At 49.4% G+C, this 24,430-nt stretch overlaps 12 protein-coding genes across 12 annotated transcripts; 7 read left to right on the top strand and 5 right to left on the bottom strand.

Annotated features, from left to right (window-relative positions):
* Positions 1–343: 343 nt before the first annotated feature.
* On the bottom strand, positions 344–1,193 carry N7500_004095 (triose-phosphate isomerase; the record flags this gene model as incomplete). Its single annotated transcript, XM_056675241.1, has 2 exons — positions 344–413; positions 493–1,193. 2 exons carry the CDS (start codon positions 1,191–1,193, stop codon positions 344–346), a joined length of 771 nt encoding a protein of 256 aa, XP_056535766.1.
* A 1,583-nt stretch (positions 1,194–2,776) lies between these two features.
* On the top strand, positions 2,777–3,259 carry N7500_004094 (RpiB/LacA/LacB family sugar-phosphate isomerase; the record flags this gene model as incomplete). The annotated part of the gene is made up of 1 exon (XM_056675240.1): positions 2,777–3,259. One exon carries the CDS (start codon positions 2,777–2,779, stop codon positions 3,257–3,259), a length of 483 nt encoding a protein of 160 aa, XP_056535765.1.
* Positions 3,260–3,818: 559 nt separating this feature from the next.
* N7500_004093 (putative U-box domain protein) lies at positions 3,819–4,869 on the top strand (the record flags this gene model as incomplete). The annotated part of the gene is made up of 3 exons (XM_056675239.1): positions 3,819–3,901; positions 4,027–4,564; positions 4,636–4,869. The coding sequence occupies 3 exons, from the start codon at positions 3,819–3,821 to the stop codon at positions 4,867–4,869; spliced, it is 855 nt and encodes a 284-aa protein (XP_056535764.1).
* A 366-nt stretch (positions 4,870–5,235) lies between these two features.
* N7500_004092 (acyl-CoA-binding domain-containing protein) lies at positions 5,236–5,780 on the top strand (the record flags this gene model as incomplete). Its single annotated transcript, XM_056675238.1, is given in 3 exon segments — positions 5,236–5,472; positions 5,484–5,558; positions 5,661–5,780. The coding sequence occupies 3 exon segments, from the start codon at positions 5,236–5,238 to the stop codon at positions 5,778–5,780; spliced, it is 432 nt and encodes a 143-aa protein (XP_056535763.1).
* Positions 5,781–6,081: 301 nt separating this feature from the next.
* Positions 6,082–9,460, bottom strand: N7500_004091 (tyrosyl-DNA phosphodiesterase 1; the record flags this gene model as incomplete). The annotated part of the gene is made up of 7 exons (XM_056675237.1): positions 6,082–6,843; positions 6,893–7,295; positions 7,361–7,473; positions 7,582–7,989; positions 8,306–8,605; positions 8,666–9,156; positions 9,211–9,460. 7 exons carry the CDS (start codon positions 9,458–9,460, stop codon positions 6,082–6,084), a joined length of 2,727 nt encoding a protein of 908 aa, XP_056535762.1.
* A 375-nt stretch (positions 9,461–9,835) lies between these two features.
* N7500_004090 (CeGAL family transcription factor) lies at positions 9,836–11,569 on the bottom strand (the record flags this gene model as incomplete). The annotated part of the gene is made up of 1 exon (XM_056675236.1): positions 9,836–11,569. One exon carries the CDS (start codon positions 11,567–11,569, stop codon positions 9,836–9,838), a length of 1,734 nt encoding a protein of 577 aa, XP_056535761.1.
* A 636-nt stretch (positions 11,570–12,205) lies between these two features.
* Positions 12,206–14,110, bottom strand: N7500_004089 (Carboxylesterase type B; the record flags this gene model as incomplete). The annotated part of the gene is made up of 7 exons (XM_056675235.1): positions 12,206–12,330; positions 12,382–12,784; positions 12,843–13,353; positions 13,403–13,487; positions 13,540–13,727; positions 13,779–13,783; positions 13,838–14,110. The coding sequence occupies 7 exons, from the start codon at positions 14,108–14,110 to the stop codon at positions 12,206–12,208; spliced, it is 1,590 nt and encodes a 529-aa protein (XP_056535760.1).
* Positions 14,111–15,003: 893 nt separating this feature from the next.
* On the top strand, positions 15,004–16,197 carry N7500_004088 (uncharacterized protein; the record flags this gene model as incomplete). The annotated part of the gene is made up of 4 exons (XM_056675234.1): positions 15,004–15,251; positions 15,301–15,768; positions 15,820–15,887; positions 15,947–16,197. Coding segments are annotated over 4 exons (1,035 nt in total), but the record flags the coding sequence as incomplete, so codon positions are not given.
* Positions 16,198–17,070: 873 nt separating this feature from the next.
* Positions 17,071–17,625, top strand: N7500_004087 (uncharacterized protein; the record flags this gene model as incomplete). Its single annotated transcript, XM_056675233.1, has 1 exon — positions 17,071–17,625. One exon carries the CDS (start codon positions 17,071–17,073, stop codon positions 17,623–17,625), a length of 555 nt encoding a protein of 184 aa, XP_056535758.1.
* Positions 17,626–19,229: 1,604 nt separating this feature from the next.
* N7500_004086 (uncharacterized protein) lies at positions 19,230–20,006 on the top strand (the record flags this gene model as incomplete). The annotated part of the gene is made up of 1 exon (XM_056675232.1): positions 19,230–20,006. The coding sequence occupies one exon, from the start codon at positions 19,230–19,232 to the stop codon at positions 20,004–20,006; it is 777 nt and encodes a 258-aa protein (XP_056535757.1).
* An 876-nt stretch (positions 20,007–20,882) lies between these two features.
* On the top strand, positions 20,883–22,958 carry N7500_004085 (rDNA-binding RNA polymerase I transcriptional factor; the record flags this gene model as incomplete). Its single annotated transcript, XM_056675231.1, has 1 exon — positions 20,883–22,958. The coding sequence occupies one exon, from the start codon at positions 20,883–20,885 to the stop codon at positions 22,956–22,958; it is 2,076 nt and encodes a 691-aa protein (XP_056535756.1).
* A 342-nt stretch (positions 22,959–23,300) lies between these two features.
* Positions 23,301–24,245, bottom strand: N7500_004084 (uncharacterized protein; the record flags this gene model as incomplete). Its single annotated transcript, XM_056675230.1, has 1 exon — positions 23,301–24,245. One exon carries the CDS (start codon positions 24,243–24,245, stop codon positions 23,301–23,303), a length of 945 nt encoding a protein of 314 aa, XP_056535755.1.
* Between the last annotated feature and the right edge of the window lie 185 nt (positions 24,246–24,430).

Genomic DNA, 24,430 nt, shown 5'->3' with positions numbered 1-24,430 from the left:
TCTGAGACACAAATCTCTGATCTGCCTCGTGATTGAAAACCGGGGAAGTTGTGGGTTCGGGGTTCCCCAGATAGGCTTCCCGAGAGGCAAGTTGACATTTCCACTTTTTTTCTGGATTCCGTTTGTCTAGATGCGTCTTGGTCTGTTTTAATATGTGTACTTTTCCGTACCATAACGAGGAATTGTATGTGAAACACAATACCGTAAAACATCTGTATAATTGTAGACACCTGTGTCAAGGCGTTAAGATGTCAAGGTTGACATGTCAAGATGTCCAGATGTCGAAGAGTACCTGGGGTATGTGGCATACAGAGCCAGCATTAGTGAAGAAAAACCAAATACATCACGCGACAACCAGCGTCTCCTCCACCTCACGGACAACCTCACGCACACCATCAATTTCATGCGCGAACCTGCCCAAAAACATCCCATCAACAGCCCGACCAAGCCCACCCCTTCCCCCAGAGTCCAGGCCCCGCACTACCCCCGTACAAGACACGAGCTGTCCCCGGTCGAGCACCAATAACAGCCCGGATACCCTGCACAACAGCAGCAACGTGATCAACACCCGCCGGCTTGGGCTGGCCAATCGCCCAGACAGGCTCGTAGGCAAAGATAACGGGCGCGTCGTCCGGGATAGCAGCCAGCACTGCGCGCACCAACACCGCACACTCGCTCACAGCCTGGCCGACTGCTTGCGAGGCGACAGGGCCCGGCGCGGTCACCTCGCCAACACAAACGAGCGGGACCATGTGCTGGGCACAGGTTGCGGCGGCCTTGCGGGCGGTTTGGTCGTCTGATTCATTGAAGATGGAGCGGCGTTCGGCATGGCCTAGTTCGACGATTGAGCAGCCTAGCGCGCGGATTGAGGCGGGTGAGACTTCGCCTGTGTATGCGCCTTGGGATTCCCAGAAGCAGTCTTGCGCGCCTAGGAGGAAGGGGGGTGGGGATTGGGGAGTTCCGGTGTTGGCGAGGTTTGCTTCGTATTCTTTGATGAGCTGGGCGCAGGGCCAGATGGTTAGGAAGTCTGGGATTAGAGCTAGGAGGAGTTTGTCGCGATTTGCTGGGTGGACAATCTCGTTGGATGGGTTGAGGAGTTCGCGGAGGTAGGTGAGTGTGCGTTCTGGGGTGAAGTACATCTTTAGAGAGATGAGCAGCAGCTTCTCTGGGAGAATTGGGTAATTGGACGCCATGGTGATGGTGATGGTGATGGTGAGGGTGACGGTGATGGTGACGGTGACGGTGTTGTTGCGAGGGCTGTTTATCCGGGGGATGAGGGAATGTGCTTAGCGTTCCCGTCTGAGGGAATTCTCGGAAAAGTTGCTTTGAACAGAAATTGGAAGCGAGGATACCAGGTCATTCCAAGTTTTTTGGTGTTTATTGACTTGGTCAATGATGTGTCAATGCGCTGCATTAGCGTCAATTCTGGGACGTTCCGATATTCCTAGGTAAGTGCTGAGTGCATAGTATGGAGGGGCATGAGGGGCAGTCAGACATATAGTGTACTATATCTTTGATGCCACATACTATAACCAGTCGGAGTACTCAATGCCGAGTCCAAGTGTGATAGGCCAATGGAAGCCAATGTAGTAGCACGGAATACCCTGGACATGCTCGAATGAGACTATACCCATGATCTTGGCATTGTGTTTTGGTATTCCACCTTGTAAGTTCTCAAGTGTCTGCTATATCCACTATATCCCATGTGTCTACTCAGTACTTCATATGATCAAAGGATGTATAGGGTACAATTCATTGCGTACAGTGCAGATCCAAACGAAAATCCGGAGTACATCGTACAATCGAGGGAACCAGTGGACTAACTTCTAGACAGTGACCAACAACATTGGAGGCAGTGGAGTTGGAAAGTGGATAAAGCAACAATCATGGGGGTTAGCGTCGGGGGACAATAGCCGTACTTGTGCACTCGACTGGGAAATCAAGTTATGCGTACTCCATATGTTGTACTCCGTACAGAGTACTCTGTACTCGGTAGGGATTCACGCGTTGATATTCAATATCCGGAATTCTACCAAAGGCCTGATTTCATGTTGAATCCAGGCCCGGTTTATGATGTCAATTCCGATAATCCCCCTCTTCCCGTCCGGATGGGATGCGGCTGGGGCCATCTCCGTGTATTTCTGAACATACGAGGTGCCCAGGCCTTAGCCACCGAGATCCTAGCAAATGAAAATTAGATCCAAAAAAGACCAGACACCAAGGCCCGTTCCTTGGCCTCGAGGCACCAGGATTCAAAAGGGAAACTGTACCGTGACGTCTGTGCCAAAAGCCACAGCCGTCTTGCCTTGTAGACTGTATTTACCACTGACATCGATGGCGTGTGGCAGAAAGCGTTGAAGCTCAGGGGGGGCGTTCTAAGCCAGCGCCAGCGAGGTTTAATAAAACATCCCGTGTAATACGAGGTAAGATGCAGGTATGAGCCAAAACAAGGCTCCTAAAGTATCCGACCTCGGTTTAACCTGATGGAGTTGACCACTCATAGCCCGTCATTGGCTACTATGATGCCGGACACTTACAATACGCGTAACAACATCAAGTCCGGAATGTTTCGGTGGAGAACGGCTGTAGATGATTGCATCAAATGCAAGGATTGGACATTGAGGAAATTGGTACGCCAAATAGAGGGGAAGAGAGAGAGAGGAAAAAAGATATAAAGCTCCCCTGGACTCCAGAAAAACAGGATTACTTTTCTGTATAACAGTCACTCCATTTCATTCAATTCATATCTGTACATTCTTCCTCTTGTGCATACATCATGTCTACTACTCCTTTCCGCATTGTCATGGCCTGTGACGAGGCCGGTGTCCCATACAAGGATGCCATCAAGGCCACTCTCGAGAAAAGCCCCCTTGTCGCCGAGATCATTGATGTCGGTGTCAACTCTTCCTCTGATAAGACTGCCTATCCCCACCCCGCCGTCGAGGGTGCCAAGCTCATCATGGATGGCAAGGCTGACCGTGGCCTTTTCATTTGCGGCACCGGTCTGGGTGTCGCCATCGCCGCGAACAAGGTGCCCGGCATCCGGGCTGTGACTGCTCACGACCCCTTCTCTGTTGAGCGCTCCATCCTGAGCAACGATGCTCAAGTTCTGTGCATGGGTCAACGTGTGATCGGTGTTGAATTGGCCAAGAAGCTCGCTACCGACTGGCTCAACTACCGTTTCGACCCCAAGTCTGCCTCTGCCGCCAAGGTCCAGGCTATTACCGACTATGAGACTCAGTTCCGCACTGCCGCTTAGACTCTTCTCATTGCTCTACGCCTCGATACACTTATAACGTCTTGAGAACCCCCTGGACTACCCGCCAACCCCACCTCACCAACCTTGTGAAAGAGTCAAGTCCCTCGACTTGTCTGCATGATTGTTATGCCGTTTTTAGTTCTCACAGCGCATGATACCACGACCCCAATGTTACTTCCGCTTCTAGATTGGATTGGAAGATCACATAGATGTATATAGTGAATGAAATAACTATAGTCAAGTTCAAATTGATCGCCCCAGGAGTAAATCTAAGTAAATTCCACCCAGGGCAGTGGACCAATTGGGCTGACTCAGACCTTCTGCGGGGATCTATGAGTTTCCATACAAGCAGTTGTTCCATGCTATTTGGATGAACTCACAAAGGTACAAAGATTCCTAGGTATAACGAGCATTGCAGATCAGACGTCCTCAAATACCCATCAGTTTTAAGAAGTACATATCCACTCCTATCACTCATAAGGTCTATACGGTGGACCGCCCCACATTGGGGGAACAGATCAACACGAGAAAACCCACGGCCCTCACTCACACATAGACCATGGCGCAAGAACTCAAGGCCAAGGGCAATGAGCTCTTCAAAGCTGGAGACTACACCGGCGCCGAAGATTTCTTCTCCCAAGCGTAAGCTATCAGATCCGACCCCTCCGACATTTCCGATCTCTCCAACCCCTCCTCCGCCACAGCTCCCAGTTCGAAGTGGTGAAGTCATTTTAAAACCCCCGAAACTCACAAGACCCCTTACATAGAATCCAAAAGAATCCCCACGATGCAACCTTCTTCACAAACCGCGCGATCACACGAATCAAGCTCGCCAAATGGGCCGACGTCGAACATGACGCTCGCGCCGCCATCGAAATCTACGGTCTCAAGAATCCCATCGCCTTGAAGAGCCATTATTATCTTGCCCAGGCCCTCCTTGGCCTACAGCGCCCACAAGAAGCGCACGATGTCGCGTCCGACGCGTACCAACAGAGTTTAGCAGCGAAGAATGCCCAGTCGGAGAACCTGTCGCGGACGGTCTTGCGCGCGAAGCAGCAGATCTGGGCTGCGCGGGAGACTGCGCGAGTGCGCGAGCTGAATGAGACACTGGGTTCTGTGGAGGCGCTCGTTGAGGCCGATGTGACGCGTGCGCTGGCGGAGTTGCAGGGTCGTTTGGAGCGCGGAGAAATCGGGGAGATTGGGTTTGGGGAGGATCAGAAGGCGTTGCGTGAGGATGCGGAGACTAAGGTGAGGAACTTGAGGGAGGCATTTCGAGTGGCTTCCAAGGGAGAGATTCAAGAAAGGGTATGTTTTGATGAATTGACGCTCGGTTTTCGGAGAGAGGTTGGTTTGTTGACATTTGGATTTGATTGTAGGTTGTTCCTGACTATCTCATTGATGGCATCACATTTGAGATCATGCATGATCCGGTCATTACACCATCCGGGGTCAGTTTCGATCGCTTGGGCATTACCAAGTATGTTGAGAAGTCAGGTGTCGATCCTTTGACTCGGGCACCGATCAGTGTCCATGACCTGCGGAACAATTATGCTCTCAAGGCTGCCTGTGAAGAATTCCTTGCCAACAATGGATGGGCAGTGGACTGGTGATCTCTCTCTCTCTGTCTCTGAATTTGTACATTGCCTTGGGCATTCTCTGTTTTCCTCTTTTTCTGGTGCATTAGCGAGTGATTTCCACAGTACTTGCATATGGACATGCATCTGCTGGCGTGGGTAAATAATGAAGTTTCTGAATTGAATCTCGAATTCGAGATCATTGTGGTCTACGCTAAAACTCTCGAATAAACACAACATACCATCTAGACCTGTGGCCTGACCTGATCAACTGGCGAGTGTGTCAGCCACCCCACCTATACCCGGACCCCGCCCTCAACCATCTCCAACTTCCTCAACATATAAGTCTGTTCCTGAATTTTACCTCTTTTGCCTCTTATACAAACACCCTACAAATTCAAAATGGCTGACATCACCCCCTTCATCACCGTCCTGGAGTCCGCCCAGAAGAAAGAAAAGTTCACTCCCGAGGTCCAAGAAGCTGCCGCCGGTATCGACATTGCCGCCCTCAAGGATATCTTCGCGAAGGTCGCCGAGCAGGGCGAGTTCGAGAAGCTCGATGATGCCACCGAGGCTGAGACCCTCCGCAAGGCCTTCGAGTTCGCCGCCAAGGCTGTTATGATGCTGAAGACTTCCCCGGTCTCTTGGAGAAGAAGGATCTTTACATCTACTTCAAGGTTGGCAAGGGTGATGTTATGGAGAAGCCTGGCATGTTCGATATCCAGGTATGTTCAACTTCAAACCAATCGCCAGCTCGGGAAACCCCCGGGTTGTAGCACATACCTTTAAACAAGACCGGTAGCTGACAATGTTTTCCAACTTTACAGAAGAAGCAGCTCTACGGTGCCTGGGAGAAGGTCAAGGACTACAGCCCCGCCAAGGCTCACCAGCTCTACATCGACTGCGTCAACACCTTCATTACCAAGTACGGCACTCGTGACGAATAGATGATACAATTGGGAGAACTGGTCCTGGAGAATGACCCGCGATTTATCAAAGGGGATATATTGGCGGGTGAGGTTTTGAGGAGACGGTAATCTAAATGAGAAGAGATAATCGTATTGTCTCAATTCTCTCGGGATGAAGACAACGAATACAAATACATGCTACTTTCCATGACCCCGTACTCACATACCTCACAATCCGTGTGCTACCCATGTATATGCTCAAATCACCACTCCTATTAACTGTCGAGACGAAAATCCGCCAGAGATAGCTAAGAACACTGATGTTATAATGACACCAGGCTTAGACAATCCAGCTCTGACCCTGCCAGTCCGGCAGAGGATGCGAAGCAGTCGCACACCACGGCTCATCACCCGCACCATACGGCGTCAACGGAAGATCATAAGGCATCCGGAATCCGACAACTACAGAAGCCGTCTCAGCCCCCTCAGACACAGTAGGACGATCCCGCCTAAAGCAAGGAACCATCAGCGCGTCTGGCGCAGGGGATTTCCCCTCCGCTCGGGATTCAGATTCGGTCGCAGAGCCAGTATCGCCATAATCCCCATCTCGAAAAAGCTCCGGCCAGACAACAACGCCAATTTCCCAGCTACAAATGCGCACCTCGCCACTCGCATTCATCGCCGCGCCCCACGCCTGCGTGGACAGATTCGCCGACGATACCATCGCCCAGTCAATAGTCTTCATGTCTGAATCTGCGAAGCGGATGTAAGTCTTGATGTGTGGGGCTGCACGGGCACGGCCTGCTTCGCGCCTTGGGGGATCTTCTTCGGATAAGTCGATGCATTGGCCTGAGGGGATCGAATCGCCTGCCCATTGGCAGAGGTACGGACGCATGTATTGGAGTTGCTTTTGTTGTGCTGCGCTTTGTGTTTTCATGTGGATTGAGCCGCCGGAGTTGTAGCCGTCTAAAGAGCGGCGGATCTCGTCTGGGGTTGGGAAGATTATTGAGTACGTTGTTGGTTGTGGGGTTGGGGCGAGGGCCTTGAAGAAGACGTCTTTGAGCCATTTATTTGTTTGGCCGAGGGTTGCTATTGAAGAAATCTTGGATTTGTTGGAGGTTTGTTACAGCGCGATGGTTGGAGATACGTACCTGAATTACTATGTGTGGCTTGTTGGCTGTGGTTTTTTTCTGGATGGGTATTTGGCTCATCAAATCTTTCAGAGCAGGCCAGCCCCATAGTGTATCCTCTTCTGAGCTGGATTCACTGGCGTGCTTTTTGGACGGGACACTAGCAATCAGGGCAGCGCGAACAGCGCCGAAGTCATAGTTATCCAACTGCTGGACCAGCGAGCCGGTCTTTTTGGGCCCATACGCTTTTAGATAAGCAAGGAGATCCCTTTTGAATCGTGTGCCCGAGCCGATTTTTGATTTTGCGTCTGTCTGAGATCCTGCTGGGCTTGCTTTCTCCAGGGGAAGTAGTGGAGAGCGCCAGGCGGCTTGTGTCATATTGGTCCAATCCATAGGGATCATGTTTGCCGTGTGGATGATGACCCTGTTGATTATTCAGTCAGACCTATATCGGGCTATAGCAACCAACAATTTCTGGAAGCCTCTTACTGGGCTAGATCATCATGCCGAAGAAGAATCATCATCTTGGAATGATGTGTCCCGAAAGGTTCGGGCATGTATGCCACAATAGGCTCGACATTAGGATACCGTGAACATGACTCCTGGTAACAGCTTAGTCTGACGCCAGTTCAAACTCTCTATCAGTGATGAGATGTAGTCAAGGGATGGAATCAACCCAATTGAAGCAAGTCTCACCAGTGCAAACTTACCTCAATTCGCGTCCGATTCGAATCCTCTCTCCGCCAGGACCCATGCACAACCTTGACTTGCACCAGAGCCCGGACATCCTCATCAAACTGTGACATGAGAAAGTCCACATCGAACAGGAAATTGAACTGCCAGCATTCGCGAATCATAGGATCTCCGAGAATGTCCCGTAGTCGGACTGTGTCGACATTGTTACCACTCGATAAATCGCGAATATGGGTAAGTTGTACTGGCGAATTGATAAATTGGACAGGGCGAGCAGTGCCTTCAGGGCCATCAGTCATTTCGCCATCAGTCAGTCGGGAACAGCCGCGGGGAAGTGGTGGGCTGATGGCCCTCTCTAAAGATGTCAGGGGTGTCGCCGAGCCATTACCAGAATCTGATGAGATTCTGGCTCTCTTAGAGGGGCGCTCCATTCAAATGATCTTATGGGGTGGTGGTTGAGTTGAAGGTTCAAAGGCGGTCGAGATGGGCGATCGCGAGAGATGAGCACGAGTATCGATCCAAGGCTTCAAATCTTTATATCAAATTTTATACCACGCTATTCAAACAAATTTGATATCTGGGTTTTCCATTTATTCCATTATTCTAGCTGCTTTTCGGTCCCAACGTTGTTGACCAGGTTGTACAATTTTATTGCTCATCTCCATGCAAGGTTTCAAGCTCCAACACAGCTTAATTGCGAATCGCAAGCTTCTGGATCTCCGCAACAACTGCATCAGTGACCTGCTTCGTCGTGGCATTACCACCCAAGTCACGGGTAAGAACTCCCTGCTCGCAGACATTCTCAACACAAACCAGCAGCTGTTTAGAAGCCTCCTCTTCGCCGAGCCAAGCAAGCATTTCCGCCGCCGTCCAGAATGTAGCCACGGGGTTAGAGATACCCATACCAGTGATATCAAAAGCGGAGCCGTGAATAGGCTCAAACATACTGGGATACTCCCGTGTAGGGTCGAGGTTAGAGGTAGGTGCGATGCCAATAGATCCAGCCAGAGAGGCAGCGAGATCAGAGAGAATATCAGCGTGCTAGTCAATCGTTAGTCCACAGACCTAGTTGAACATCATCCTTTTTTTTCGAAAACTCACCAAATTGGTTGCAACGATGGTATCCAGACTCTCGGGCTTCAGGACCATGCGAGTAGTCATAGCATCAACAAGCATCTTGTCCACAGTGACATCGGGGAAGTCAACTGCGACAAGCTTTGCCACTTCGTCCCAAAGGACCATGCCATTGCGCTGCGCATTACTCTTAGTGACCACAGTCAACAGCTTGCGTGGCCGCTTCTGGGCAGTCTCAAAGGCGAACCGCATGATTCTCTCCACACCGTGACGGGAGAAGATAGAAACTTCAGTCGCAACTTCCCATGGCTTTCCGGCGTGGGAGCGGCCACCCTGGCCCGCATACTCTCCCTCGCTGTTCTCACGGATGATCACCCAGTCAAGGTCGTTGGGCCCGCACTTGCGCAATGGGGACTCCGTGCCGCGGAACACCCGTGTTGGGCGCACGTTCGCGTACTGTTGGAACGGCTGGCAGATGGCGAGTCTCAGACCCCACAGGGAGATATGATCAGGAACGTCTTCTCTCGTGGTTAGCATCATGCTTTTTTTAAGACATTGTTTGCACTGCTTACCAGGAGCACCGACGGCGCCGAAGAAAATTGCGTCATGCTTCTTGAGCTCCTCAAGTCCACCATCGGGGATGTATTTGCCGGTCTTCTTGTAGGTCTCGGAGCTCCAATCATAGTTCTTGAACTCCAACTTGAAGGTCTTCAGAGTATTGGTCAAGGCATTCAGAGCTGTGATACCAGCATTAATGACCTCTGGGCCGATACCATCGGCTGGGATGGATGCGATGCTGTAGGTCTTCTGGCTAGCAGACATTATAATGCTGTGGTAAAGTTCTTGTTTGAGGTGATTGAGGTGGAATATGGAGAGGACAAATTCAGCGCGTGTGAGAGCCTTTTAAGGAAATCAGGTCCAAACTCTCAGATTTAAGTCTCCACATGCAAGCTGCCCATAAACCTATCGCATCACCCCTCATCACGAGCCTAGTCGACTATAATCGTCGTGGGGTGCAGACGGAAATTCAAATGCCCGGGTTGGGCTATACGGAGGGCCCCCACTCGGAGAAAGACATGTCCGCGTGGCGAACAGCCCTGATCTAGTATACCAGTGAGCTAAATTGAAAGTGATGGAATGTCCCCCGAGCAGGATTAAATCATTGAACATATATTCTTATGAATTGTGTATCAGGAATCACAAAAAGTTATTATGAATCATCCATGGGCCATCAGCCACGCTCCAGAGATCATTGAGCATAGATGATGAAAATGGCAAAGAGTCTTGACCAGCAAAACTCGGATTAAAAGCAGGGTTTCCCTCAGCTATGTTGCCGAAAACAAGTCCAGCTGAAGACTGTCCATTTAGATAGTTCTCAGCGGGGTCTAGCACTTCGGCAAAGTTACCGATAGTATCAGACGGTGAAAAAACGGCAGAGTCGTAGTTTCCTGCAGGGCCAAGGCCTTGGAGAGGAGAGCGAATTGATGATTGAGATGGAGTAATTGCAGTAGAGACTGGGCGGCTATTGTACCCATTCGGCGCTAAAGCTTGAGGTCGAATTGGTGAGACACCTGTATCGTCAATCTCATTATCTCCATCCTGAACCGGCAGCATACGTGATACCCGTTTATCTATCCATGCTGTAGCTTGGGTATGGGGTTGGGCTGATTTCTCGGTGCCGGAAAATGCGGCTGTAGCCTTGGCTTGCTGGCTATTCGATTTCTGTGACTCAAAAGCGGATTCCATGCCTTTGATCGCCTCGATGCAGGTCTCTGGCCAGCTGCTACCGCGCAATGATAGATTTTCCAAAATGGCAATCCCTATTCTCGCATATTTGAGCGCAGTTGACGTAGGGAATTCCTCTTCCCATGCAGCATACATCAAAATCAAACAGGCCATCCACGTTGACCATGTAAAACCTGGCCAGGAGAGCGGAGATTTCGGTTCAGAAGACATGTGCTTTTTCAATGCCGCAAGTATAGATCGAGAGGATCCAATACAAGTCTGCAAAGCGTTTTTGTAATCCGCGCTGGGCTTCTCGGATGCTAAGAGAGGTCGATTGAGCGAGATGATAGCTTCGTGTCTCAGGATCATCAGGAGTAGTCGGTGATATGGATGCAAGGTCGGCTCTTGGTCTAGACCAGCTTCTGCTGGCTCATCAATAGGGTTGACGTCGTCATAAACTTCATTCCACCATTGCGCTAGTTCTCCAGTAACATGAGCTGATTCAGTTTGGCTGGCGTGACTGTGGAGAATGGACTTATTGCGAAGTTCAACAATCAAACCTCGAATCCGTGCAAATTTCGCAAGATAACACAATAAGTGCAACCTACGATCGTCGGAAGCTTTGACAGTTGTTGAAGAGTGTCTCTCGACACCGGGGTAGCACACGTCAATGTCATCATCTCGAATGGAGAGCGGAATGCCAAGGGCCTGAGAAAGATATCTTTCAAGAGAATAAATCGACCAGAACAACCTACAACGAATATCGGCTTCCTCGTTATCAAAGCAAGAGAACCGTCTTGGGCAACGATGCAACCCGAGGTGGAATGCAGTGCGGGTAATAACACCCCCTACCCGTGAGGCAGCATTCAAGCGCAAAAGAGACGCCAGTGCAAGTTGAGCGGCAAATGCTGCTTGTAGCAGTGGCAAGCTAGTTGGCTCTTCGAGAAGACTTTGTACATCTTGCATCACATGCTGAATGGATCGAAATACCAAGACCGATGGAACGGGACTAAGTTTCGACTCAGACGACGTTTTCTGTCGATTGTCACCGAGAGAAATAGATACAACAGAGCGGAGGATCATCAATTCTAGTCGGCTCACCGACTCCATCCCTTTTGGCTGACTTTCTCTATGGTTTTCAAGACTGTCGGAGCGTGAAGGCATGGGAAGATCGGATGCCAATTCTCGAAATAGCTGCGTGTCCATTTAACAAGATCGTCGAAAACAAAGGAAGTGCTTGGTGTATAATTTAGTTCCTCCCTTGTCCACAGCTCATCCGAGCTTTGAATACGTCCTGCATTTTGATGTAGCCGGTCGTCTTCCCCTGGCACAGAGGTTTTGTCACGGGCTCGTGATTGATCCAAGTCCGCTGAACGACGTGCGAAGGCATGGTAAACATGACGGATAAAATGGATGCCACTTGAACTTCCAAGGAATGTCGCAGTTCCGTCATTTTGAGACTCTCTCATGAATCCAATTTCGCGAGGCGAGGGTCTTGGGGTGCCCACCGTGGAAGTGCGTTTGCGTCTCTTGGTTGCACGAGAAGAATATGGCCATTCGGACTCGTTATCCTCGAAACGTATGCTGTTAGGTGAAGCCGAAGCCATTATTGCTGTGGTTTATGTATTACATTTCTTCAATCTAAGATATTGAAAGCTATGTTCCGTTTTGAAGAAATCCAGCCCGGGGCCGTGGATCGTCATTACGTCAGCGGCAGGCGCGGCCCTGGCCATCACCAGATCTGTAAGATTGTCCATAGTATATGATTCCGATTATATTATTTTACAAACTTTTTACATAAATTACTTTCCACTTCTCTGAGTCTCATACTTCCACCGTTGTTTAAAAGGCACCCTTTCCGGGAGTGCTATCACCCTTCAAAGCAGCACATCCCTGTTCAACATCCTCAGGTCGGAGCAACTGGCTATTGGAACCCTCCTTGTAGGCCAACCCAACCAGTGTTTTCTCTGTCAGATAGTCAGACATATGAAATATTCAAAAATTGATTGGAAGCTTACCATTAGGATTGTATCGGGGCCATCCGAACTTAGTCAAACCCTCTTGAGGATCACTTGCAAATGCAACCCAGGCGGAAGCCATGTACCGGGCAAATTCGTCCTCGCGGTCGCTGTTTGGAATCCCGCTAACATGCTCTCCAGTTCCGAATACCATAGGCAAGTCGACACCGTGGTAGCTTCCGCTGTTGGGGTGCAAACGCAGATTGTCCCAGTCGCCGAAGTAGTGGGACTGCCAGACCGGAACGTCGTTGTCAACTCGATATCTTGCGGACGCACCACTAGGGCAGGTAAAAGCTGCATCATTGAAAGCTTGCCATGCGGTATCACTGAGAGTGATATTCGCGTTAAATGCACTGATGCGATAGTAGCCAGGTTCATAATGGTTGCTGTTGATCAAATATGGCTGCGGCATGTTAGCATTACCTTTGGAGATGGACTCGAACATACTGCTATCTACTTACCAGGCGTGCAAATTGACCTGCAGCAGATCGCTCAGCATAGTTACCAAACACGGTAACTCCATCGACTGTTGGATGAAACACTGCTTGTGGAGTGGCTGGTGAAGGTGCGGGCGGGACCTTGCCTCCTGCCTTGACGACTTCAGCGAATGGCTTCTGGCGAACACACTTAACAACTTCTTCGGGGTCACTGGTCTGGTCTCCACAGCCGAGAATCTTAGAAGCAGTGTAAAAGTAACTGGCGGACTCTTCAGCAGTGTTGGGTACAAAGCTAAGTGAGGTTCCAGAGTGCGAGATGAGACCAGCAACGATAGGATCCTTCGCCCAGGCTTGTGAATAATAGTCAACGGCAGAGCCACCAGCAGACTGGCCAAATATTGTAATACGCTTTGGGTCTCCACCAAAAGCAGCGATATTTTGATGGGCCCACTCCACTGCCATACGCTGATCCAGCAGTCCGACATTTTGGGGAAGATTGGGTGCACCAGGGAAACCAAGGATATTCAATCGATAGCTAAGATCTATTAGTAAGGATTTGCACACGTAGGGTGAAGAATACCGACTTGATGGTCACAACCACCACCTCATGCTCATCCGCCAAGACTTGTCCATCATAGTATGGATTGTTGGCGCCGCCTCCGGTAAAACCTTCAAAACAATTGTCAATAATCCGAAAATAAAAGAGTCGGGGTGAACATACGACCACCGTGGAACCATAGCAGAACTGGTTTCAAGTTAGAGACTGTGGGACGGGTCCACACATTCAAGAAAAGACAATCTTCGCTCTGGGGAGTATCCAAGGCCTGGGTAAACGACTTGACAATTCTGGGAGCTTGCGGAGTAAAGCCAGGATAATCTGGAACTGACCCGGCATTTGCTGGGCAATCACTAATTTTGGTCAGATATCTGCATCCTCATTACAGGGGCATATATACGCACGGGCTCTGTGGGTGATAAGGTTAGCCACTTATGTCACGGAGCGAAGGTAGAAATCTTACATAGGCAGTTGCGTGAATGGTGCCATTGGCATCATAAGCCACCGGAGCCGCAAATCGGAGATCCCCAATAGGTGCCGAAGCATAGGGAATACCCAAATACTCAGAGACCGCAGGCCTGCGAGGGGCAGCATGCCCCTCAATCAGTCCACTGCTGGTCACTACAGAGTCACCGATGTGATTTTCTGGGTGACCTGAGCACTGCTGTCCCCAAACTGTGGGGGGGTACGTAGCCAGCAACAGTGCAGATCCAATTTGAATCCAACCCGCCTTCATTTTTGTAATTTTCAACAAGAGTGAGGAAAAATGGTCAGGGCTGCGGAAGTTCAGAGACATATAACGTTCGCGTATATCATAGTGGAACCGATCTGTATTGTCAGGGGTTCCGAATGTTCCGTGTTCGCTTGGTCGCGATGAGATCGCCGATCGTGGCTTGAATTGGACGAACGGGGGAGTGCATCAATATACACGAACTGAGTAGCTTCGGCGATTCGGGGGCACAAGAATCCTTGGCGACTAATGCGGAAGGATGACCGGATGATCTTCATGTAGACCTGCTGGATGAAGCGTTTTTTTCCATTTAGTACTCCGTACAACATACCATAACAAGCACAATGTAAAATGTATATTACAATCCGATTTGCCAAGAGGTCTCTTATCAAGTCATATCATCAGATTTATAGGGTATGGAGATGCTTACCCACTGACTATTTCGACATCCCTGCACGCCATGTGGAGAGCTTGAAATTTGTAGATTAATAACAATTTGAACAATGTGTGTTCTTCAATTTGCTGGGTTCTATTTCCTTGACGCATTTCCACGTGGAAAACGCATTGTTGTCTTGTAAATATTCAATGCCCTAACCAAATATATACTCGATCTACATCGTGCATGTTCCTATACCCACCAAAATCACCTGTACTATGTACTCCGTACTTCAATACCACCAATCTAAATCCCTATCCTTCTCTTCCTCTCTCACGAGGTCTGCTTGGGGGGCCAAGGCTATGATACATCTAAGCGAACATTTGCTTCGAACCTCGTGGGGCGGCCTGTATCGGACGATGTGATCGTCGGAGACCACTACAGTTCCGAGTGATCATAAAAAATGATGCCTGTTCCTTTTTGAAAGCCTTTCAAAAATCTGCAATAGCCAAATCATCGTATCATGCCGTACGAAATTGGATTGAGCACACCTGATGTGCCCAATCGAGGGTTTCCGCTATGGATCTGCAGTGTTGTGATGGTAATCATAGCTGGTCTGTTCGTTCTGTCCAGACTGGCTATTCGATTCCATCACAGCCATTTAGGATCGGATGATTGGATGATTTTGGCATCGCTGGTGGGTTGTCCTCGAAGGATCGGAGGCTTGGATCAAACATTGACATATGGTAGATATGCTCAATTGTTCTCACAGTGACCGAGTGCTCTGGTAGGTTATGCTCCCATGGACATTATTCCGAAGAACTCTTATTTACTCGAAACTAGCGGTACACTATGGATATGGAAAACACTCCAAAGATCTCACGCAACATGATCGAGTGACTGCGCTCAGGTGGTTCTTTGGCGCCCAGCTCGTATACAAGATCGTCATTGCTGTCAACAAACTCTCCTTCATGTGCCTATACCTTCGGATATTTCCCCAGCGCGCCTTCCGGTTGATTTGCTATTGTGGGCTGGGGATAATCACTGTTTGGGGCACGGCATATGTCTTTCTCACCATCTTCCAATGCAAACCCATCGCCTCGTTCTGGGATATCACTATCAAGAACCCGAAATGTTTGAACAAAGAGGGGTTGTGGATGTCTTACTCGGTCATCAACATCATATTCGACCTGCTCATTCTCGCCCTGCCTATATACCCCCTGAGTCGGCTTCGGCTACAAAGGGCAAAGAAGATTGGTCTCCTTGTAGTGTTTGGAATGGGAGCATTGTAAGTGCATGTTCCTGTGATATCTTTTTGATAAACTGCTCATATATCTAGTGTTTGTGTCACAACGATCATCCGAATCACCACCCTTGCCCAATCCGCCAGTGACACTGATCCGACTAGTAAGTTTTGCTTCCCGTCGGTGCACTCATGAAGTATATATAGGCTGATACAACAATAGGCGGTCCTATTCCAGCCACCATCTGGAGTGTGGTTGAAGCAAACACTGGTATTATCTGCACCTGTCTACCAGTCTTCAGACATCCGCTTCAATTCTTCTTCCCGCATCTCTTCAACTCCTCTCAGCAAACCACCAATCCGTATAGTCAACGTGTGGCACGTCATACGACGCATGCGAGTGGGTCCGAAAGGAATCTCACCCACGATGATTTATGGCAAGACGATGGTCTAGAGATGGCGAGCCCGGAGATTTGTAAGGCGGATGTCAATGGTAGAATCATGACAACGACGCGTATAAATGTCTCATATCAACAGGACCAAGAATCGGATGCGTCATCGCGACCAATCCGCAGGGATTTTGAATAATATGGCGATGCACACCTAATCAGAATAAAAGCAAAATCAATACATCGTTTTAATACATTCTAGTGTTCTCCTGCATTTTACGGTAAACATGGTGGGCATCACGTGACCGCCACTTATGCCCGGAGGTTTCTTACTCCGAAACTTTCATTACGCAGCATCAACCATACACAGGACGTTGGCAACCTGATATCTTGCATATCTTAGGGATTTACACTGCATTTTGCATTTTATAACCCCGTAATCATCAAATGGCACAATTGCGATCGAAGCGGAAGGCACCTGGTGCCACCATGCCAGGTGTGACCGGAATACCCCACACAAGAAACATAGATCGACTGACTCGAGATATCATTAGAAGAGAACCTGAATCCAATTTCTTGTGAGCTATGCAGACAACGCAAATGCAAAGTATGTTGTTATTTAAAGAACAGTCCCGGAACAAGACAAGTGCTGACCAACAGAATAGTGTGATCGCAAACTGTAAGGCCAACTACGATTTCTTAGTTCAATGATCTTATTTTAATTATTGGAATCTCGTTCAGTCCGTTCTGTTCTCAATGCGCAGGGGAAGCAACGGAATGTAGCTACCCTGAGAGTGGTAAAAGGTAAGAACCTAGCCTGACATATATATATGCAGGTACCCGCAGGAAGCTAACCCACTGGTTCAGAGGCCTACCTTTGGGATACTTGAACCAATTGGAAGAGAGGCTGACAGAGACCGAGTCAGCGCTTTACGGGGCTCTGATGACCATCCGCTCTATGGGACCATCAACAACAGTCCAAATCCCAGCAAAGATAAACACTTCCAGCAAACAAAAAGTAGCTCGCATGGAAGAGTGGTCTCAGCTGCCCCTTCGAGAGTGGCCCGATATGGAGCGCTGGCGGACGGCCATGTCGGATCGGTTTACCATTGAGCACCCAAGTGACGTGGCTCCAGATACATCGGGAAATGGTTACGCGATTCCTGTGACTCCTACTCACGATCAAACGCAAGAATTGGGAGACCAGCCTCATTCCGGACTAGTTTCATATGCATGGCCACCCAGGGACAACAGGGTCAGTTTGGGGAGTTCATACGATGCTCCTCAGACCCACCCTGGGGTGATGTCTTCACCGGTATGTTTTGAACACCAGGTCACGATGAGACCTGAACCCGTGCCGTCTTCAGGTAGTCCCCGAGATGGAATCATTGGCGACGAGGATGCTACCGGTGTCTCGGTGGATGCAAATGCAGCTGCACAAGCTAGGGTGGAGACGGGCCGACCGAGCAAAGCTGAGGAGCTGTCACACAATAACCCGAGTCTTTACTTTTAAAATATGTTTCAGGCACGTACAATAACACTAATATTGAAACCTCACCTCTTTCCCGACGAAGCTTAGGCTCCCTATCTGTAACAGGCTAAGTGCAGATCATGAATGCCTGAGGTTTAATTTGGTCCCAGCATCACGTGCCATTGATCACATCACGTGCTCATGGGTTAGTCATCTTCGTCAAAACACCCGGACCAAAATGCCTTTGTCGCGTGAAAGAAAAGTCAAGTTCAAATACTCCGTACAGCAAGGAACAGTTGACTCCGCACAATATACGTACAATATATTGTATGCATCCTTAACTATATCGTAGGACCCTAGCAGGGTTCACTCCACCCAAATTTCAGTGGAGCCTAAGATGAAGGGCTTTAAGAATTTAGACACCAATAGTACTCCACAGAAAATCCACCAATCCACTCAGATAACGAGCATCATGTCGGTTGGATTTTCCAACCCTTCCAACTCGATCAGCTGCAAGCGCTCGCAATAAGACCCCTTTACTTGAGTTTATCTAGTTGAACCCTCTGGTTGGACCCTCTGCTTGGCCGAATCCGAGCCAAACGGGTCACGGAGCACAGACTACCTTTGAGCGTAGAACGGATACAAGTGGTTGGTGAAACGCCCGTGCCTTTCAGACTAAGAGCCCGGACCTGCATCCGTTTCAATTAGATGATTCTCGGGGTATTATCGCATCACGCTGTACGGGTCATTTTTATGGATATGTACTCACTCTTCACGTGTGCAGTTATCGAGGGTGTAGAATGACAACATACATGGGACACGTCGAACACGTACACGTTGACTGTGCCTAACCCCCTCCATACTCAGGCACATATCCGAACCTAGATGATGGGTCTGGAATCAAGTCGGGGACACGGAGGAACTCCCCCTTCTAAAAGCGACTAAATATAGGCGTAGTTCAGATACCGTGGAAAGAGGCAAATAGTGAAAGTTTGGGTGAACCACTCTGATCATCAGGAACACTGGGGCCCTTGATATCCAGGGGACCTTGACGGAGTAGAATTGATTTTGGTTGGGCTATCTTTTAGCCTACTGGTCAAAAGTAGTCAAACGCTGGTGTAGCGCCCAAAATCCCGTCAGCCCGTAAGGAGGACCGGCCCCCTCCCCCTTCTCTCTTTCTTCTTCCAACCTCCTTGGGATTGTGTGTGTCTTTTGTTCCTTCATTCTCTCCTTCAATTCTGTTAGTCCGAGATACAAAGTGATCTGAGATCCTGGGCTCCTTTTTATTCTTTCCTTTTTATCCCATTTGTTGTGCGCCACCATTCCTTAAAGGACTGCTATTTCTCTCTACATTTTGCTGCGCAAAATCATAGGGCTCGACACTCATTTTTGTGCACTTTTTCAATAGAAGTTGGAATTCACAGACACACCGATCTGATACTGGACATTCCTGTTGATCTAACATTCTTTCACCCCGCGATTGTCTTACCACGCGAGACTCAAATACGGATCCGATCGCAAAAGAGCGGCATTCAAAAAGAGATAAAATTTCATACATTGCATGTGTGGATTGATAAATCAATTTCCGACCGTCTCGAAACGCTCTCTTGTCATATTTTGAACTTGGCCAAATTTCCGAATTCAACATGTCAAACCTCAGCAGAGCATTCACCCGGCGCAATAAGCGCCCAGAAGTGTCCGCGCCCATGCCATATCGCGGTGAAGGGCACGTGCGACTCAACTCGGCAAGCATAAAGCGCAGCAATATTTCCGGACCAGTTCAGCTGCTCTCTACGACCAACATGCTAGCCTACAACGCACCTGATATCAATCCAGTCAAATCAGCCGGCTCTTCATCTGCCTCATCACTAGGATCGCGAGACGACTCCGATTTCGCTTTTTCCCCGCAAAGCTACGCGTCTTCAATGTCCTCACCCGACATCTCTCCTCACGGGTGCTCTCCGATTGACGCAAACCCAATGGCGTCGTATTTCCCGAAGCGCACGGGCACGGTGACAAGCCACCCGCGCTCCTCCACCTCGTCTTCGTCAACCACCGATGCTCCGCTGGTGCCCAAGCGGGCTCTGTCCCACACCAAGCGGTCACATCAGGAGCTCGCTCACTCGCGTTCGATCTCCAGAATGTCACCACCCCCGCTGAACGCAGCGCGCATCACACCAACTATTCGTGCATCACAGGAATTCTTCCAGGCTGAGCCGCATCCATTTGGCAAAGAACTGGAGCAGGTGAACGAAGTTGCAGAGGAATTTGGAGGCCTCAATATGCTCGATGATGAAGAGCGGATCTTGTATTCCAAGGGGCTCAAGAAGTTTTCTGTCGAAGATTATCTTGTGGAAGTCGAAGAACTGTACGGCAGCATTTTCGAGGACACACGTGGACCTATGTGCACATCTTGGTTCTAATGTAATTGCTGCCCCACCCCGGTTGACCCGGGGTGATCAACGACCCAAGACTGCAGACTTGCAAGGACTGGATATTCCTTCGTCTGCCACGACAACCAACTCTTATTCTTTCATTTACGACTATTGCCCCTTGTTTTACGATACCATTGGAGGACCTTGTGTTCCTGCGCTCAATCCAGATTTTGAATTCATCCCTTCTTATTTCCCGTAATAGACGTTCTGTTTTATCGTGTACCATTTGTGGTCGACTGCTTCATATCCTTTGATGAGGCCTACAAAGCCTTTGTGAAGATTTTGAGGTTTTGATGTGACGTTTTGGTTGTCACATATGGAGTCTCGTTTACGATCAATTCGGAGTTTGAAATATTGTCCAATCAACGCGTTAAAAAGTGTCTTCAAGAGCCGACAAAGGCAAGATGTAGAGGATGATGTATAAAATATGATGACCTTCCAGAATGAGCACACGATGACATAAGTCAATATTACCCAAATAGGCATAGCGTAGGGCTCACCGACACGGTCACGGGTGCTCCGCTGGGCTCCACAAGTTACCGGAGGAAATGAAGGAAAAATTTCGCTTTGCTTTGGCTTTCGATCTAGCAACTTGACCATTCTGTCTGCATCCGATTTTTATCTATCTCAAGCAACTGAACCTTCACGGATGCAGACAGACTGTCGCCTTTTCCTCCTATTCCAATCTGTAGCATAAGCCCCAAGATCTCGACGTGAAAAAGTGTCGTGTGCTTGGACCAGGCTTTAATAAGCTCTGACATTGAATCAACTGGATTTAATTTCTGCCAGAGTGCAGAAAAGCAAATGTCGAGACTGGTTTCTGCCTAGAACTTGTCCTACACCCCTTCTTCCTCGCATTCGGCCATGGTCTCCCTTGCCACGACTTCACGCAAATCGGCGCGACAGGCCACACCTACGCTATCTCGATCCAAAATGCTTCCGACTTCCTCCCCAGTCCCGATTCTCAAAAGCTCAAAAGCTCCACCCGTGGTCACTGGCTCGAAACGCAAAATGAGCGAAATGGACCTTTCCCTCTCCCCTTCATCGTCCCAGGCCGATGACGCGACAGAAGACCTTCCTCCCACCAAGAAGCGACCCCGCGTGCAGTTCGATCAAGATGTGATAATACATGACGTTGGCTCGTCGGAGAAGAGCCTGGCAGTCATTCGGGAGGAGGTCCGCGGGGCTATCCACCGGCATGTCACAATGTCAGAAAGCGAGGGCTACGACCGAATCACGGGTATTTTTTCAGCCGATCCAACAAAACAAGGCGATGACAGCTTGCTTGCATACGAATCACCAACGCACACGTCTTTAAGAAACCATCTGCTCGGTCTAATCTCACATGTTGCCTCCTTGGACCGCTCTTGCAGCGGGTTGGTCCATGCCATCATCAACAGTGAGTGGCTTGGACGGGACGACTCTTATGTAAAGCTATACACCCGGTTCCTGGGAAACCTGGCCGCCGCGCAGGGTACCTTCTTGGGCCCTGTCTTGAAGATGCTGGCAACCAATCTCGGGTCCATCCCTCGAGGACTCGGTCGCTTGCCAGGCTACGCCGTTGTGTCACTATCCGAAATGCACACTCGCGTCCATATGGCAATGCGTCATGTGCTGCGACTCGTCCCGGCCGGTAGTGGATCACTCTCCCAGATCTTGTCCACCCAGTTTCCTATCGACTCAGATTTAGCCAGCGCGAACATTGCCTACACCCGAAATCTCATCCAAATCATCACCTACGCCCCCGAGCTCCAGTCAGACATCCTGGCTCTTATCACTGAGAAGCTTGTCAAGGTCGATGTTGAAATTCAAGTTGATATGGAGGACTTCGAAGATGATGTCGGCGATGAACTCCTGCATCAGGCTGATGATGAGGAGATTGATGATGATGCCTCTTCGGTTGCTACTGATGAATCGGACGATGACGACTCTAAGGGTGCTAAGAAAATCAAAGACAACATTCTTAAAGTGGATGGGATGATTGATATCCTCTTTGAATACTTTTCGCCCCCGTTCACCTCGGGCACCCTGGATGACAAGGAAAACGCGCTGGATCTCCTCCTCAGCCACTTCCAAACGATCATTCTTCCTACATACCGATCCCGACACTCCCAGTTCCTCTTGTTCCATTTTTCCCAGGTCTCTCCCGTTCTCATCGATCGCTTCGCGTCTACATTTGTCCAGCTTATTTTCAACAAGCTGCAGCCTGGCATCCTGCGCCAGTCAGCAGCCGCATACCTGGCCAGCTTTGTTGCTCGTGGTGCTCACATTTCTGGAGAAGTGGTCCGCGACGTCTTCGACCTCCTCCTTACACACCTCAACAGTCTGCGTATGGATTACGAGGACAGCTGCCGCGGTCCCGATCTCCGCCGATACGGGCCTTTCTACTCCACTGCACAAGCCCTGTTATATATCTTTTGTTTCCGATGGCGAGACCTGACAACCGCTGCCATTGATGGTGATAACGCGGACCAGGTAGACGAGCTTGAGCCCGGCCAGATCGCATTCCCCCCCAACATCAAAGAATTCCTTCACAAATGTATCTATTCGCGACTGAACCCACTTAAGGTCTGCTCCCCGGCCATCGTCGCCGAGTTCGCCCGCATTGCCCACCATTTCCAATTCCTATACGTCTACCCTCTCCTGGAGACCAACAAGCGCATTCGCGTCACTGCCTTTAGGAGCCTTTCTACTCTCTCAGACCCTCGCTTTAGCCATGTCGGCCGCGAGATCCGAGCTGGCGATAACAGCGGCTATCAACTGGATGCATACTTCCCCTTTGATCCCTATCAACTTCCTCGCAGCCGACGCTGGCTGGAAGGCGACTACGTCGAGTGGCGCGGTATCCCTGGTCTTGACGATGCGAGCGAGTCAGACAGCGAAGCCGACGAGTCCGACGATGAATCCGGTGAGGATGTCACCGAGACTGATGATGAGTGAAGTGGACACTATCTCTCTTTCTCGACTTAAGACATGATCTTTGGTTTGATTTTTTTGTTACTTGAGCGTGGCGTCCCGGATTTCCACCAATATTTGCGATTTTATGATCTTGTTTTTTTTTTCCACCAAAAGTTCCCGATACCTTATGACTGATGATGTCGTTCTTGATAACGGAACTATCCGGTGGATTCTTTGGGAGATTTCTGCCCCTTGTACCACTATAGTGCTGATGAATCTAGCTGTTCAAAAATGGGAATTATTTATATGAAAACAACGCTTGATCTAATAAATCCATCTGCCTTATCACATGGCTCTTACGCATTAAATGTACATGAATAATGCTCACATCTCATCTCCATTTTGATTCCTCCAACTTCCAGCATATTGATACTGGACCAATGCAGGACCAGTTGTCCCATTACCATAAGAATTTGACAATGCAGCGAACGAATATCCCGGCAAGATCACAACATCCTCGACCAAAACAGGCTCTAAGAGGTTCGAGATACTTGCCACATCGATCTTTTCATCGCGAGCCAATTCCAAGCTCTTCAAAACCCCACGAGTGAACCGCCTCGGCCCCGTAAAGTCGATCACATTACCCGTCATATCCAAAGTTAACCCCGACACCGGAACCCCGTACCTCTCCGTCTTCTGACGAATCCCATCCATAATATCATTGATCACCATCAAAAGATGCGGTGATCCAGGCGCCCCCAAGATCATCCAGCTCTCAAACTGTCGAATAAAACCCTCTCCCCAGCCGACATCAAATTCCCACCCAACAACAAGCCTAGCCTTAGCACGCATTGTCTCGGGGATCCATTCTCTGATGGGTACATCGCCAAACGAGACATCAAGGTCAGACCAGATGCCACCTTCAGCGAAAAGAAGCAGATAGCGCAGGAAATCGGCTTTGAGGATCGGCACCGCCAGATCAAGGTAGGTGGCGACGATATCGGGACGATGGGCGTAGTTTGCTTGCACATATTCATCGCCCGTGAAGTCCGTCATGATCTGCGCAGTATGAGCTGGGTTTTTGCGGAGACAATCGTCTAGCCATTCGTGGGACCGCTCGCTCAATCCTTCGGGTCCAACTTTGTACCAGATCTTCTCCGGGATCTGCGGCAATGCCATTCGGATGCCCTCTGTGGATGGATTATGTGTAGAGTAGTTTTCTGGTGTTTCTAGTCTCCCAGGGTAGAAATAGAGGACGAAAAAAAGACATGATAGAATCAGTATGCTTGTGGTTGAGAATTTTGTGAATGTCGGCCCATGAGCGAGCATGGTGACGGTGTAATCGAAGAATATAGTCAAGCGAGTAAATGATGCATGTAGTACCCCGTGTATACACAAATCAAATGCTGTCTGGTGAATTAAGACTGAGAGACTGAGATCTTCATTGTGATATTGCTCTTCTCCTAAAAGGGGGCTTTTCGGACCCTATTTTTAAATGAGACCTCATCTTATAG

This window comes from Penicillium coprophilum (assembly GCF_028826855.1).
Source record: "Penicillium coprophilum strain IBT 35676 chromosome Unknown utg000002l_segment0_segment1, whole genome shotgun sequence".
NCBI lineage: Eukaryota > Fungi > Ascomycota > Eurotiomycetes > Eurotiales > Aspergillaceae > Penicillium > Penicillium coprophilum.
This window is presented reverse-complemented; position numbering and strand designations above follow the sequence as displayed.